The following is a 17,185-nucleotide window of genomic DNA, read 5'->3' as shown; positions in this document are numbered from 1 at the left end:
AAGGAGTCAGGGCTGCTGTGCAGGAGAGGGGTCTCGAGTGGCTGAGGGACCGTCTTGGTGATGCTCTGCCGTCCGGATCTGGTAGCTCCCAGGGTCAGAGGCCGGTGAGGAGGACGAGGCCCCCGCAGAGGCTGAGCCCCAGCGTGGTTCCAGCTTCCCGGCGTCCGAGGAGCCCCTCCAGAGGTCGTCGGGGCGGCAGTGAGGCGGTTGGCGGGCAGGCCGCAGGTGGAACCGGCCGCGGGCGTCGTCGCGGTGTGGCCGCACGAAACGGCCGTCAGGCGAGGCCGGAATCGCAGGCCGCAGGTTCAGGAACCGAGTCGGAAACTGCCGAACGTTCAGGGAGCGAACGTGGAGGTAGGCGGATCGCTGTGCGGACGGAAACTGCCGAACGTTCGGGAGATGAACGTGGAGGTAGGAGATCTGGCGAATGGGCCGAAACTGCCGAACGTTCGGGAGACGAAGGTGGAGGTGCTAATACTGCCGAACATTCGTTTCCCGAACGGGGAGGCAAGACCATTGCCGAACGTTCGGGGGTTGAGCGTAGAGGTAGCTCTACTGCCGGCCGTTCGGCTGCCGAACGTGGAAGCAGCAAAACTGCCGAACGTTCGTTTTTTGTGTCCTCTTTTACAGGAGGGGACGGAGAAGTTTCTGATGTTGCCAGGAGTTCGAGGAAGCGGCCATTGCAGGCGCAGGCCAGCGGTCGGAAGAGGAGCGGTACTTCAGGCTTGGCAGCAGGTTCCGGGAGTGCTGGAAGTGCTGCTGGTGGAGCAGGAGCCACGGTTGCGAATCGCCCGGGTGAGTCGCCCTCCAACGCTACTGCCCCCTCAGTTGCTAGCCCACGGGCTACCCCGGGGGTGGGTCCCGGTACTGGCATGGTTGGTGACGGTAGGGTGGCAGGTGGTAAGCAGGGGACTGCTAGGGCTCGGAGGGAACAAGACAGATTCAGCACTGCGAGACGCCATGGGGGGTCCCCAGTCAGAGGGCAGGAGCGCAGCGCTTCGCCAGGGTCTCCCGTGCGACTAGGCCGGGGGCGTAGTCAGGCTGGTCGGGAAGGCGGAGACTTGACGGATGGTAGCGCCAGCGAGGGACAGCGCTGGAGATCGGCGCCCGCTAAAGGGCAGGCCCGCAGGGCCGGAGCGCAAGCAGCTAGGAGACACAGGTCGCGGAGCCACCACCGGAGGGGATCAGAGTCGGACGGCAGGGGCCCCTGCGGGGAGGTCCACACCCGGGGGCGGCGTAGGTTGCCCCCCGCCAGGCGTAGGGGACGGACGCTGCGGGACGATAGTTCCAGGAGTGGGAGTTCCTCGGAGGGAGTGCGGACTGCGGCGCAGGCTCTTACCCCTCGAAGGCGGACGAATAGAAGGGAGTTGGGTGACTGGTCCCAGGAGGAGGGAGGACGGGGCAGGGTTCCTACGACTAGCCTACCCAAGATGTCTTCTTCTCCTTGCAGGTCTCGCAGACGGTCACCCGCCAAGGGGGCGCGACCCTACGCAGCGAGGACTTCCAGGCGGTCGCCGGCGGGCGAGGCGGACCGGGCAGCAGGACAGGAGTCGTCAAGGTCGCCCGTGGACCGGGTGAGACCCAGCGCCACTGGCCCACGGCCCGGAGAGGCTGAACGCTTGGGGCAGGTCGCACAGAGCCGGATGACAACTCCACGGCCTTCGGCGGCAAGGGGTTCGGAAGGTGAGGCACTGTCATTGCAGCAGTCGGGGGAGCTTTTAGCGGGCATTAGACAGTTGATTGATTCCTGGGGTGAGGGGAATAGGAAGGAAGGGGATTGTAGTCAGGTATGGGCTCCACAAGGGAAGGTCCTCGGGTCTAGTCCAGCGGGGGTTTCCGGGGCCGGGGGCAGTGTAGACGGAGGCGGGGGCGCGACCCCCGCGGCGGAGGCTTCCAGTGTAGGGACCGAGGGTGAGAATTTGCTTGGGGGGTCCCGGAGGCGGCGAGACAGAACGTCCACGTTTCGTTTGCGAGTCCTTTAGGCTGTCACCTCAAGCCCGAGGTGAAGGAGAGGATCTGGAAAGGGGAATTTGTGGAGCTCTTTTCGCTTCTCCCCCTTGAGGAATACATTGACCTCAAGGAGGAGGATAAAAAAGACGCAAAAAAGGAGGAGGAGGAAAAGAAACGGAGGTACAGGAAGATTCCCAAAACGTTTGGGAACTGGCTCAGAGCTTTTTGCATCTTGGCCAGCGTGATGGGCGAGAAGGCGGCTGAGCGCTGTTCGCAGCTCTTCTGTTACCTGGACGGGGTTTGGGAAGCATATAGGACGTACGGGGGCCTAGCATGGTGGCGGTACGACGAGCAATTTCGTCAGCGTCTGGCCGCTAATCCGGGGGATGCGGTGGGACCAGATGGACCTACCGCTCTGGATAAAATTAATGATGGCGCAAAAAGCGTCCCCCTTTCAGTCCGGGGCCGGCACGGGCGCTTCTACCGCCGTGTCGGCCAACCAGAAACGGGGCTACTGTTGGTCATTCAACGAGGGGCAGTGCAAGTGGGGGGCCACCTGTCGCTTTAAGCACGAGTGCTCAGGGTGCGGAGGAACTCACGGCCTCCACAGATGCTTTAAGAAGGGGAAGTCCGCTCCCGCAGCGGGCGGAGGTTCGGCCGCGTCCCCTGCCACTGGGAGCAACGCCAGTGAAAGTCGACGCGATGCTGCCCTGGCTAAAGCAATACGCTAACAGGGCGGATGCTGGGTTGTTGGAAGAGGGGTTTTCCAAGGGGTTTGTAATACCGTTTCGGGACCGGGACGGGGTGCCACGGCTTCGCAATCTGAAGTCGGCCAGGGAATTTCCGGGGGTGGTTAGGGAAAAGTTGTTTAAGGAGGTGCAGTTGGGAAGGGTGGCGGGGCCGTTCAGCGAGCCCCCTTACCTAATCTGAGGGTTTCACCGTTGGGGGTGGTTCCTAAGAAGGAGCCCGGCAAGTACCGCTTGATACATCACCTGTCCTACCCCAAGGGGTCGTCGGTCAACGACGACATCGACAAGGCCCTCTGTTCGGTTTCGTACGCTTCGTTCGATCAGGCGGTGAGTCTGGTGCAGCGAGCGGGACGGGGGGCGTTGTTGGCTAAGGCGGACATTGAGGCGGCTTTCCGCCTTTTACCTATCCATCCGCAGTGCCATCACCTGCTGGGTTGTCATTTTGAGGGGGCTTACTATGTGGACTTGTGTTTACCCATGGGGTGCTCGATATCGTGCGCATACTTCGAGAAGTTTAGCACGTTCCTGGAATGGGTGGTGAAGTTGGAAGCGGGCACTAGGATGGTGGTCCATTACCTGGACGACTTCCTGTGCGTCGGGCCTCCCGGTTCGGAGGAGTGCAGGAGGGGATTGAGGACTCTGGAACGGGTGGCGCATGTTATTGGAGTCCCCCTGGCGGGTGACAAAACGGTGGGTCCCACGACGTGCTTGAGCTTCTTGGGCTTGGAGATCGACTCGATCAAAGGGGAGTGTAGGCTGCCGCAGGATAAGTTGGTGGCGCTGCGGCAGGCAGTGGCGGAGGTACGAGGAGCAAAGAAGGTCACGCTCCGGGCGCTTCAGTCGCTGCTAGGCCGGCTTAACTTCGCCTGTCGGGTGATCCCAGTCGGCAGGGTATTTAACAGGTTCCTGGCCCGGGCGACAGCGGGGGTGGCGTTCCCGCACCACCTTATCCGGGTCTCGGCGGCCATGAAGGCCGACCTGGAGGTCTGGGGTGAATTCTTGCGGGAGTTTAATGGGAAGGTGTTTTTTCGGGAGCCGGTGGCTTCGTCTCAGGAACTGGAGCTGTTCATGGACGCTTCAGGTAGCGTTGGGTTTGGGGCCTACTTCTCCGGGCAATGGTGCGCGGGGACTTGGCCAATGGAGTGGAGGGTCAGCCCGCTGATCCGCAACTTGGCGTTCCTCGAGTTATTCCCGCTAGTCGTAGCACTGTCACTGTGGGGTCCGCAGTTGAGGGACAAGAAGGTCGTTTTCTTTTCGGACAATATGGCAGTGGTGGACGCAGTGAATGGGCTGTCAGCGTCCTCTATCCCGGTGGTTCGGCTTCTCCGCCGTTTTGTATTGTTGTGTATGCGTTTCAATATTGTTTTTAGGGCCCGGCATGTGCCCGGTCTGTTGAATGTGATTGCCGATGCGTTATCTCGTTCGCAGTGGGAGAGGTTTCGGCAGGCGGCGCCGGGCGCACAGGAGGAGGGGATGTCTTGCCCGGAAGAGATGTGGCGGCTCGGGACATCATGCTTGGTGGACTGATACGGGACTCCCTGGCCCCCGCTACATGGACGGCTTACAGTAAGGTGTGGGGGGAATGGGAGGACTTGGTGCAACAGTTGGGGGGCCAGCCCTCGCGGGAGGGCCGGTTGGACACGCTGTTGTGGCTTGTGTGTAGATCGGTTACCAAAGGATCTTCAGCAGCGGTGATAGGGCGAAAGCTGGCGGCGCTAGCTTTCTTGTTTAAATTCAATGGTTGGGAGGACGCCACGAAACACTTTCTGGTGAGGCAGGCACTGAAAGGGCTAAGGAGGGGGAAAGTGTCGGTGGACTCCAGGAGGCCGGTGTCGTTTGAGCTGCTGCAACGGATTGTGGGGGCCTTGCCCGGTGTGTGTTTTTCGAGTTACGAAGTTCAGTTGTTCTCTGTGGTTTTTAGTTTCGCCTTTTTCGGGGCGTTTCGGATTAGCGAGCTGGTCAGCAGCAACCGCCAAGGGGCGGGGGGGCTTCAGGCAGCGGATGTGGAGGTGTGGAATGGCAAGGTGGTGATCAATTTGAGGCGGTCCAAAACAGACATGATGGGGAAGGGGACCTTGGTTACGCTGTGGGAGCTCCCAGGTGGGGGCACGTGCCCGGTCAAGTGCGCCACGGCCTTCCACGGAGTCCGGGCGGCGGCCGGAGGTTCATATTTTCGACACGAGGATGGTTCTTCGCTGTCGAAGTTCCAGTTCCTCAAGGTGATGCGGAAGGTTTTGGACAAGTTGGGAGTGGACCCAAGGCAGTTTGGGACCCATTCCTTCAGGATTGGTGCGGCTACGGAAGCGGCGAGGCTGGGGTTGGGTGATGATAGGGTGAAAAGGATCGGCAGGTGGGAGTCCCTGCGGTTCAGGTCGTATGTTAGGCCAGACAAGTTGGTGTGAGGCCTATGGGTGGTTCAGAGGGGTTTGTTATGTTAATGTTGTGTCACGGTTGGAATTGTGTTTTATGTTTTACAGGTTGGACGGCATGGGTGGTTGGCCACTCATATATTTACTGGGCACATCGGAGAGCTGCAGTTCGACGTCGGGGTCTACAGCTGGGCTTTCCAAGTTCCGTGGTGCAACTCCGGTGGTTTGGATACCGGGGTTGGGGTTGGAATGCTATTTGTGGGGAGGTATTTCGTAAAATTTTGTTGGGCCAGGTCCCGGACATTGTGGTACTGCATGCAGGGGGCAATGATGTGGGGTCATTGCCGCAGAAGGTTTTGATTGAGAGTATGAAGAGGGATGTAGACAAGTTGCAGGAGTTAGTGCCAGGGGTTATAGTGGTGTGGTCGGAAATGGTTCCAAGGTTTTATTGGCGGCACGCGCGGAACCCTTCCGCGGTGGCGAAAATCAAGGGTAAGGTCAACAAAATCATGGCGGCATATGTGAGGCGAGTGGGGGGGGTTGTAATTAGGCACAGGGAGTTGGAGGATATGCTGCCAGGCTATTTCAGGCGGGATGGGGTTCACCTCTCAGACGTGGGCTTAGATTTTCTCCTGTTAGGTTTCCAGGAGGGCCTCCAGCGGGCAATATTTTCCCTGGGGGGGGGTGTCGCTCAGGAACTCGAGGAGTCGAGCTCTGAGCTGTGGCGGGGGATGGAGAGTAAAGTTGGGGGGAGAAAAGAGTTTAGGGGGGACAGTTTGGAGTTCAGGGCTAATAGGTAGGCCTTTGGACTGGTTTGGTAGGTTCGAGCTCGTAGGTAGCTCCGAACCAGGGTGTGTAGGGGTGTCTCGGTATGCCCCTACACTGGTGGTGCCCTTTGGTGGCAATGGATGGTGCCCTTGGTGGCAATGGTTGATGCCCTTCGGTGGCAATGGTCATGTTTCAGATTAAGCTAATGTGTTACAATGTTGGTATTATGTTATGATGTTACGTTGGGGTGGGTCATTGTCAAGGGGTTAAATTGTAAATTAATGTGGTAAACTGTGCAGGCCAACGTGGGCCTGTTGTGTGACAATGACCTTTATAATTCTATGTTAATAATAAATAAAAGCTGTGATATACTTTTGCCAAAACCCAGGTGTCAGTGTCATTATTATAATTAAGTATGTGGTGGGGGGTTTTGTGCATATGCCGACAAGGACGACTGTGCACATGTCACGAACATTTCTCATAACTTTCTGACATGTTAATTGAAAGGGACTGTTACTAGCATGTCCCTGAGGAAGTTCATGCAAATGAACGAAACGCATAGGGCTGACAACAGTTTGTTTAGCTTTTTCCATTCACATTTGTAATGTTTGTTTTATTGCCTTTTCATGAATAAAAGAGGAATCCTCCTCATCTTGGAACGATCCTGCTAGGAGCTTTGTTCCTTTTTGCTACAGCGATTACCTTTGATGTGCTTGAATACTGCCTTCATCTTGTAAGTGCAACCTTTATTAAAGCTCTTTAATGTGATTGGATACTCTGCACTATTATTGCTTTCTTCCTTTCCTTCCGTATGTACTGGAACTGTCACGGAGATTTTCTACCATTATAAGTGATATGCCTTCAATCACTTTGAGTGCATCTCTTAGATTTTCACTTCACCCCAATTTTTGTACAATACTACTCTTTGTTCTTTTAGCTATATTTTGTATTGTAAATAACCCTTTTTGGTTATTGGTTATACAATTCGTAAATAAAAATAAGATACTAATTTCCTGCTTTACTCTGAAATATTTATCTCATATCTGACTGGATTGGTTCTCATATCCGATTAGTTTACATGTTATTGCATCAATAGAAAGATAAGATAAGTGAATATTTCAAGATTTATTTTTGTTTGTTTCAGGTATTTTACCGGAGGATTGGAGGAAGGCATATGTCATTCCTATATTTAAAAAGGGGTTCAAAATCCTTGCCTGGAAATTATAGACCTGTGAGCTTAAAGCGGCACTGTCATGCCGAACTTACTTTTCTTTAATCGATTCCTCTTCTCTCCCTCTGTTAGGATCTGTTCTTCATTTCTTCCTATCTGCTCTAGTTTTCTTTAAAGCATAAGACAAAGTAGAGACTACTTGTCTTATGGAGGTTTCCTACGCATGACCATCTCTGACCAGCGGAGAAGCAAAGTGTGCTTCATTTCCTGTGGTCAGAGAAATTTTCCCACAATTCTTAGCTTTCCTCCCTGTTCCCGCGATGCATCCTGTCAGTGTTCCCGAACATCCTGTCACTTAGACAGGACGCTGGCAAAACTACCGAATTGCGTCCTAACAGAATGAGAACAGTTTCTCCATTCGTGTTAGAACGCAATTCGAGACTTTGTTCGGATCAGAATTTCATTCAAATGAATGAAACTCCGATCTGATTACTGCCGTGGCTGCATCTTGCAGCCGCTTAGTAGATAACTCCCTAATTCCCACAATATTAGGGAGCTATCTACCAAAAGGGTGAAAGACCTAAATTGGTCTTTCATCCACATTTACTAATAGTAAGTAAAGATTACTTAGTATTAGTAAATTCTGCCCCTACTCGCTATACTCGCTATAACAAAAAAGCCCTGGTACCCCCACACCTGAGTGGCGGGTGGGGGCCATAAAGGATAATGAGGGTGGGGGGAACTATTGTCCTCCCCCCTGGCCCCCACCCCTGAGCGGCAGAGGCCATAAACATCAATGGGGGGGACCTATTGTTCCCCCTCCGGCCACACCCATGAGCGGTGGGTGGGCGCCATAAATAACAATGAGGGGGGGGCCTATTGTCCTGCCCCCTTCCCGGCCCCCACCCCCTTCCAAGGTGACTAGGGGTCCCCAAGCCCCTAGTTACCCCCCACCCAAATAAAAAATAAACCCCTATCTACCACACTCACCCTAAAAATAGTGAGGGGGGAATAAAATAACTCCATCCAATCAGAGTGCTCTGTGTCATTTTACACAGCTTGAAATTCATCCAATCAGAGTGCTCTGTGTCATTTTATTCTTTGTCATATTTAATTCTTTGGAATTTTCCCAAGCTGTGTAAAATGACACAGAGCACTCTTATTGGGCGGATTTCAAGCCATCCAATCAGTGTTCTGACCCTAATTGCAGGGCGGGGCAAGGCTTTATAAGCCTTTCCCGCTCTGCGGAACTGAGTCTGCGCTGTGCCCTCGTCGGGTTTTTTTTTTACAGGTAGTTAGTCATTTTATTCCCCCCTCACTATTGTAAAGGTAGGGGATTCTTTTTTATTTGGGTGGTGGGGGTGACTAGGGGCTTGGGGACCCCTAGTCACCTTGTAAGGGGGGAGGGCAATAGGTCCCCTCCGTTATCATTTATGGCCCCCACCCACCGCTCAGGGGTGAGGGCCAGAGGGGGGAGGACAATAGGCCCCCCATTGTTATTTATGGCCCTCACCCACCGCTCAGGGGTGGGGGCCCGGGGGGAGGACAATATGTCCCCCCCCTCATTGTCTTTTAAGGCCCTCACCTGCCGCTCAGGGGTGGGGGCTGGGGGGGAGGACAATAGGTCCCCCATTATCATTTATGGCCCCCACCCCTGAGCTGTGGGGGCCATAAATAACAATGGGGGGCCTATTGTCCTCCCCCCTCTGGCCCCCACCCCTGAGCGGTGGGTGGGGGCCATAAATGATAATGGGGGAACCTATTGCCCTCCCCCCTTACAAGGTGACTAGGGGTCCCCAAGCCCCCCCATTGTTATTTATGGCCCCCACCCACCGCTCAATGGTGGGGTCCCGGGGGGAGGACAATAAGTCCCCCCCGTCATTGTCTTTTCTGGCCCACACCTGCCGTTCAGGGGTGGGGGCCGGGGGGGAGGACAATAGATCTCCCCCTCATCATCATTTATGGCACCCACCCACTGCTCAGGGGTGGGGGCCAGGGGGAGGACAATAGGTCCCCCTCTCATTATCCTTTAGGGCCCCCATTCACTGCTCAGGGGTGGGGGCAGGGGGTGAGGACAATAGGTCCCCCCCTCATTGTTATTTTTGGCCCCACCCACCGCTCAGGGCTGGGGGCTGGGGGGGAGGACAATAGGTCTCCCCCCCTCATTATCTTTTAGGGCACCCACCATCCGCTCAGGGGTGGGGGCCGGGGGTAGAACAATAGGACCACCCTCATTGTCTTTTATGGCCCCTACCCACTGCTCAGAGGTGGGGGCCGGGGGCGACACAATAGGTACCCCCCATTGTTATTTATGGCCCCCACCCACCACTCAGGGGTGGGGGTCAGGGGGGAGGACAATAGGTCCCACCCTCATTATCCTTTAAGGCCCCCACCCACCGCTCAGGGGTGGGGGCGGGGGTGAGGACAATAGGTCCCACCCTCATTATCCTTTAGGGCCCCCACCCACCGCTCAGGGGTGGGGGCAGGGGTGAGGACAATAGGTCCCCCCCATTGTTATTTATGGCCCCCACCCACCGCTCAGGGGTGGGGGCCGGGGGAGAGGACAATAGGTCTCCCCCCTCATTATCCTTTAGGGCACCCACCATCCGCTCAGGGGTGGGGGCCGGGGGGTACTAGGGCAACAGGGTGCTCACTGTTTAGTAGACATTCAGGACATTTTTAATCTCCCTTATGCTATTATGGGGGTCATATTGACCCTCACAGAGTAAGGGGGGACATGGGAGGCTTAGGAAGTGGCGGGGAGCACAGCTCCCTGCCGCTTCTATCTTTACATATTACAAGGAGGGAGCTGCTTGCCGGTAGTTCCCTCCTTGTAATAAACTGAACGCACAAACAAACAAACACTGATATCCAGTGTTTGTTTGTTCATCTGACATTTCTATTCATTCATTCCTCTTTCTGACGAATGAATGAATGGATGAAATTCCTGTTCGCATGTCCAAGTGTTTAACTGGGCATGTGCGGGAATCTGTGCATGTGCGGGAATCTCGCAGCGCTATCTAGTGTGGGCAGATGACATGTCCCACGGGAACTTAATCTACCTACACAAAGATAGCGGCGCCCAGAACATAGGTCCAGATACAAAATAAAGATTTAAAAATAGGTAATATAGGGGGCTGGGGGGCATTTGGGGGTGACTAGGGGGTCAGTAAGATGTAGTGGAGTCGGGAGGGGGGGTTAACAAAAAACAGGATTTGGCCATGACAGTGCTGCTTTAAGTTCTGTGACTGGGAAAATATTTGAAGGTTTATTAAGGATAATATTCAGGAATTCATTGGGAAGAACTTTGTTATTAGCAATAATCAGCATGGTTTTGTGAAACATAGGCCATGTCAAACTAACCTAATTGCATTCTACGAAGGAGTAAGTAGAAGTATAGATCAGGGTGTTGCAGTGGATGTGATCTACTTGAATTTTGACAAGGCATTTGATACGGTTCCTCACAATAGGTTAGTGTTCAAACTAAAAGAAATTGGTCTAGATGAATAGTATAGAGTACAACGAGTTGACATTAATGGTAAACTTGCAAACTGGACAAAAGTGGTAAGTGATGACTTTGCAGATGACACAAAACTTTGTAAAGTAATAAAATGTGAGCAGGATATTGCTTTGCTGCAGAGGGATTTAGATAGATTGGGAAACTGGGCACTAAAATGGCAGATTACATTTTATGTTGAGAAATGCCCTTCGGGGTCAAGAATGCACAAGCAACTTACACCCTAAATGGTAGTGAATTAGGGATAACCACACACAAGAAGGATTTGGGAATTGTTATATACAAATTAGGTAGCAATATGTCAATCTGCAGTTGCTAAGGCCAGTAAGGTTTTGTCATGTATAAATAGGGGCATAAATTCTCGGGATGAAAATATACTTTTGCCTCTTTAGAAATCACTGGTAAGACCACACCTTGAATATGCTGTACAATTTTGGACACCTGTTCTAAAAAAGGATATCATGGCACTAGAAAAAGTGCAAAGTCGAGCTACAACATAAAAGGAATGGAGCATTTAAAAAAATGTAAATCTCTTTAGTTTGGAAAAAACGGCGCCTGAGAGGGGATACGATAACATTATACAAATATATTTGGGGCCAGTACAAATCTTTATCTGGAAATCTATTCATAAACAGGGCTATACATAGGACACAAGTTCACGCATTTAGGCTGGAAGAAAGGAGGTTTAATCTAAAGCAAAAGAAAGGGTTTTTTTTACAATAAGAGCAATAAGGATATGGAATTCTCTGCCTGAAGAGGTGGTTTTATCAGAGTCCATAGAGATGTTTCCAAAAACACAATAAACAGGGATATAATTTCTAATTAGTGGGGTAATAGCTGCTTGATCCAAGGAGATATCTAACTGCCATTTTGGGGTCAAGAAATAATATTTTCCTAGTTTGTTGCAAAATTGGAAGCGCTTCAGACTAGGTTTTTTGCCTTCTTTTGGATCAACAGCAAAAACATATGTGAGGAAGGCAGAACTTGATGGACGCAAGTCTCTTTTCAGCTATGTAACTATGTAACTATATAAATTATACAATTTATATTTTTATAACATTTTGTCAATCTTAATGATATAGAAATAATAATTTAGTCTGCTTACCATGAAGCTGTTAAATGTTCAGAATGTCAAAACACATTGAACTAACTTTTGTTACTTAGTTTTTAAATTCTATCCACTGGTGATAAGGTTAAACCGGATTAGAAGTTGTTTTTATAATATGAAACGGTAACAGGTGTTTACATTGCAGGCCAAGAATCTGCCTGACTGTGGAAAGTTCATGTACACCAGCCATTGAGCCTAAATAGCTTGTACATAATTCCAGTGTTTCAATAGCTAAATGTAAACAGACACCAAGATAATATTTGCAAGCCATATTTTTCGGTTTCTGTTGCTTTGTTTTTTTGGATTCAATGCCAGAGGAACTCGGATGTAAATACAACTAAAATTAAAAATTACGAGAGCTCGATTTATAGACCAATCAATGTCTGTGTATCACATAGGCAATTAGCTTTTTACCAGTGCCTGAACCTAATGTGTATACCTGAGCTTTATCTTATGGGATACTATAGTGCTAGGAATACAAATATAATGTATTCTTAGCACTAACGCTCCCTTTACCACCCCCACTCCCTTGTACCTCCCCCCGCCCCCACCTCACATTGTAAGGGTTAAAAATGGGTTAAAAATGTACTTACACAATTCCAGCAACAATCTCCATCGGCACTGTGCTGGTACTTCACTTCCTCCGTCAAGCGATGGGGAGAGGGAGGTGCTGATGCGCATGCACGGCAAACGCATTAGGCCCTCCCTATAGAAAAGCATTGCAGCAATGTTTTCCTACAGGGATTTCATGGACGCTGGATGTCTTCATGCAGAGAGTGAGGATGTCCAGCATCAGTTTGGTAACCAAAAGTCGACTGCCTTTAGTGGCTGTCAGATAGCCACTAGAGGCTTGCCAGGAAGTGCCTCTAGTTGCTGTCTGATTGACAGCCACTTAAGGCAGTCTTAACCCTGCATGTAATTATTGCAGTTTCTTAGATGAAGTTGTCCGTCTTCCCATAGTGTCCCTTTAATTCCAGATAAAAATATAAAGACAAGCAGCATAAACAATAACCATCCATGTCCATAGTGATGTTAGGTTCACCCCTATCATCAGTAAATAACAATATCAACAGCAAATACTTTTTCCTCCCCACATTTATTGCAAGCTGTAATTAAAATCATAAACAGAGCTCAATAAAGTGTCAGTCACATATATATTTTGAACTCTTGTTTAATCCTACCACGGCATGTCTTTGGCCTTGGAATGGAATAAAGAATAACACCCATAGAGAATATACTTTAATAATTAAGAAAATATATTATATTGCCAATATTCTACCATTTTTTTCTATCCTGATTAATAAAACTCAACTTAATAAAATAAAAAAGTATTAGTTATTATTCCCCCATGGAAGTTCATGAATATTTATAAAAAGTTCTAGAAGTGGAAAATTGTGGGGGGGTCAGGGGGTGACAAGGGAAAAAGGTATTGCCATAGTGATTGTTCAACTTTACAACATAATACTCCCATGATTGTATATAAATAACTACTATGTGCTAGTTAATAGCATAATATCAAAAAATATAGACACACAATACTTGAACTTTCTGTTTCTCCTTTATCCGTTATTAAATCTGCCTGCTGTTTTCTAGGAACTTACCGGTCTAAGATGTCGCTTTAAATGCATGTAAACACACTGTCCAGTTTTCCTGTAATGTCTTTCTACATGTTCCCTTCCGAATCCCAGGAATGTGCTCATGCACACATAGAGACCTCCATCAGATAACTAGAAAAAAAGGAAAATAATACAATGTTGAGAGTGGTATCTATAATATAACATTTATGAATTCAATACAAATACCATAGTAGTTGTGAAATGAAATAGTAAAATAACATATTTAAAAGTTTATTAAGTGCCAATAAGCATAGAAAATGTATACCATCAATATATATTTTGATCACTTTGGGAAATTGTAAGCTAACTAAAGTGAGAATTCAATGTGAATTTCAAATTTAGGGGCCAAGTAGCTGAACCAGGAAGAAGAGCTGAATTAGAGAATTTATCCGGTTCAGTTATTTTGATCTTAAATTATAAATTCACTTTTAATTCCCACTTTAGTGGATAAACCTGTGAGAGTACTAGGGTGTTGATGCTTAGCCAACTGGGGATAGGAGGAAGGGGGAAACTCATTACGGATAGACTATTTCTGGTGTTTGGACATCTCTTGGGCCATTATTTATAAAGCGATCTAGAGAATGGATATTACCTTGAGCCATATAAACTGAACGAGCCCAGGAGACTAGTTATCTCCTTTACCCCATTATTGGACCATTTAAATTAAAGGGATACAGGAGGCTGGGTTTCTCTTGGACCACCGTGATAAAGGATGGAGTAGAGACTGTAGCGGAACCCCGCTAAACTGTGAATTGCCCTGGTTACCCCGCAATGTGTGTTACTGTACTGACATCCCTTTCGTGTGTTTCCCCTAGCTTGACCCTGTGTTTCATTCCTTGTGTTTTGTAGAACTGTAGAACTGCCTGCTCCCCGTTCGCGAGTACCGCCACAAACTGAGTGACAGATCCATAAGTGAGTAACGGCTGGTTGGTAGAACTTACTAACACCTGTGGAAAAGAGCAGCCAGTTGGAATGTATTGATCTGCAGGTTGCAGTAATTTACTAAATACTTGAAACATTCAAGATATAGTTCCTCTTTTTATATCAAACTAACAGCATCTCTAATATCATATTTGGTCAAATGTAAATGCAGTATTAGAGCTGACTAGGAAGTTACGTTTCTTACTATTTTATTATTATTAATATTTATAAAACGCCAACAAATACACACATTTCTTGTCACTGTATCAATGGAGCAAAGTATAGTAAGTCCAGTTGAACAGATCTCTAGATAAAAAGGAGGCACATACAAGCTATGTTTCACTGATTTTTATCCAAGAGTATAAATGTGCAACGGTTTGGGAGTATTGTCCAAGAGGCCACTGTCGTGAGATAATAGGAATTAGCATCTCAAGACCAGTTTTCAGCCTGGAATATAGGGTCATAGTATGAATCATCAAGTTCATCCTGTTTCTATGATATCTATTCCACCAGAACAGTCAGCGTCAAAGGGCAAAAATGACAAACAGAGATCCACTGCAGGCCAAAAAGCCAAGGTCACCTCAAATGACTCAATTCACCTCCTAGGTACTTCCATCCATGCTAGCCAATCAGTCATACAGTTAGTCAACAACAATCTTTTTGCCAATGTTCCCAAATTCTTCTATACAACAGGACTCTCAGCTAGGAAGGTGCAAAGACCAGATCATTCAAGAAAACCTGGATCCTGTGGTGGTTCTGGTCCACCTAGGAGAATAGGGTGGAAATAAGATCCAAATAAGACATCACATATGCTAAGCTATGTCTCACTATCGGGGGCTGGCTGGCTGGGATGGTGGGCAGGGAGGCAATTGCCCCCCAGGCTGCCCTAAATCATTTTAAAAGCATCCACCTGCAGACGGCTCTCTAATTACGTGGTTTAGTCGGCTGCCTAAGGCCTCGGGGCTGCCTAAACCGCCTTAGGGCAGACTGTGTCGGGTCCTTGGTCAGTGACCAAGGATCCGACACCAGGAGGGGGCCCAGCAGCTTGGCGAGTATGCCGCCGGTGTGAGGCCACTCCAGGCTGTCCTGCCCGGCCGGAGAGCGCCCTTGCCGCTGGTCTGCAGCTCCACAGTGTGCAGAGCTACAGACCATGTGTCTCACGAAAGACCGGATATCACCACCGGACCACAAGGGAGCCCACTGGATTACCAGGGAGCCCACGCTGTACCACCAGGGAATGACAAAAGGTATTTGGTCCCCCTCCTTCACACCATCACCCCCCTCCTTTACCCCATCACCCCCCTCACCATCATCCCCCCTCCCTCTCAAATCAGCCCCCTCCCTCTCACCATCCCCCCTCCCTCTCACCATTACCCCCATCCCTCACACCATCACCCACCTCCATCACACCATCACCCCCCACACCATCACCCCATCCCTCACACCATCACCCCCCTCCTTTACCCCATCACCCCCACCATCATCCCCCCTCCCACTTAAATCACCCCCTCCCTCTCACCACCACCCCTCACACCATCACCCCCCCACCTTCACCCCCCTCACACAATCACCCCATACCTCATACCATCACCCCCCTCACACCATCCCCCCTCCTTTACCCCATCACCCCCTCACCATCATCCCCCCTCCCTCTCACCAACCCCCCTCACACCATCACCCCCTCCCTCTTACTAGCACCCCATTCCCTCACACCAACACCCCTTCACACCATCACCATCACCCCCCTCTCACCATCACCTCCCTCCTTCACACCAACACCTCCCTCCATTACCCCATCACCCCCCCCTCACACCATCACCCCCTCTCACCATCATCCCCCCTCCCTCTCACCATCACCCACCTCCCTTACACCATTATCCCCCTCCCTCTCACCATTACCACTCTCCCTCACACCATCACCTTCCTCCCACACACCATCACCCCCTCCCTCTCACCATCACCACCACATAAACCACATTGTATCATATTTGTCTTGCTTCATAACATCAATATCCGTTATAAAACCAGGAAAAGGCGGGCATGGATGGTGAACTGATTTGGTGGTGCAATGGGGCACTTGACTGGATTTGCCACCCAGGCCTAAGGCTGCCAGCCCCCCCTGCTCACTGTTATCACAATTTTCTTTACTTTGCTCCTTAATTTATTGTATGCATTGTACAAGTAATGCAATACCAAGTTTCAAGTTGATGTGCAAATCATAACCGATTTGTATAAAAAATAAATCCAAATTAGTAAAGCAAAAAAAAATCGACTCTAAACCAATATTTTTACAATGTTTTTACAATGACCCCCATATGCTGTACTTTCATTTCTTTTTGTAATGACTTATATCTGAGGATTTTTTATAACAGAGGATTTTTTTGACCAGCAAACCTGTTTATTGGGTTCAACTACCAGTATTTCACCTGGCATTAAATCCAGTCAAACTGCAATAAAAAAAATATCGCTCAAAACCAGTTGATAATTATCAACTGAGTTTTGTCTACAGAATGGAATAAAGACCTTTGTTTCTTCTTAACCTCCCAAAGTCAGCATATTAATCTTGACATAATGTGGGATACTCTAAGCACCAAACAACTTCAGCTTAATGAAGCAGATTGAGTGTAAAGATCATGCCCTTACAGTCTCGCTGCTGGAGCCTTAGCCACATCTTCCCTGGCTGTGACTTGCACAACCAACGTGGAACAAAATGGTTTCATTTAGATCTTACAGCACAGTTGTAGCGGACCACGGGTTACCCGACTGGTTACCTCCACAAATTTATTTTCTCAGCCAATCTGGAACCATTAAAAAAAAAGCAGACATTTATTCCCCCAGTAACCAGATAAAACATAGTTCTGGAAGTCAACTGATTTATTTCAAGCCACACACGTTTTTATGCACAGACCCCTACATGGGGTCTCCAACACAATAACACAGGGTTTTCATTCCCAGGATCCTTTGTGCCGGAGATATAATTGTGTGAGAAAACTATAATTCAAGTATATCTTAGGTA

At 49.6% G+C, this 17,185-nt stretch overlaps 1 protein-coding gene across 1 annotated transcript in view; it reads right to left on the bottom strand.

The window, feature by feature from the left end:
• Nucleotides 1–17,185, bottom strand: part of USP13 (ubiquitin specific peptidase 13) — a 100,132-nt gene that overhangs the window by 57,206 nt on the left and 25,741 nt on the right. The window contains exon 2 of the mRNA XM_063442697.1: nt 13,234–13,359. Coding sequence (XP_063298767.1) covers nt 13,234–13,359 — 126 coding nt within the window. The remainder of the gene's footprint in view (nt 1–13,233; nt 13,360–17,185) is intronic.

Source organism: Pelobates fuscus, chromosome 2 (assembly GCF_036172605.1).
Source record: "Pelobates fuscus isolate aPelFus1 chromosome 2, aPelFus1.pri, whole genome shotgun sequence".
Lineage (NCBI taxonomy): Eukaryota > Metazoa > Chordata > Amphibia > Anura > Pelobatidae > Pelobates > Pelobates fuscus.
The sequence above is the reverse complement of the archived record's forward strand: the minus strand, read 5'-3'. Positions and strand labels throughout refer to the sequence as shown.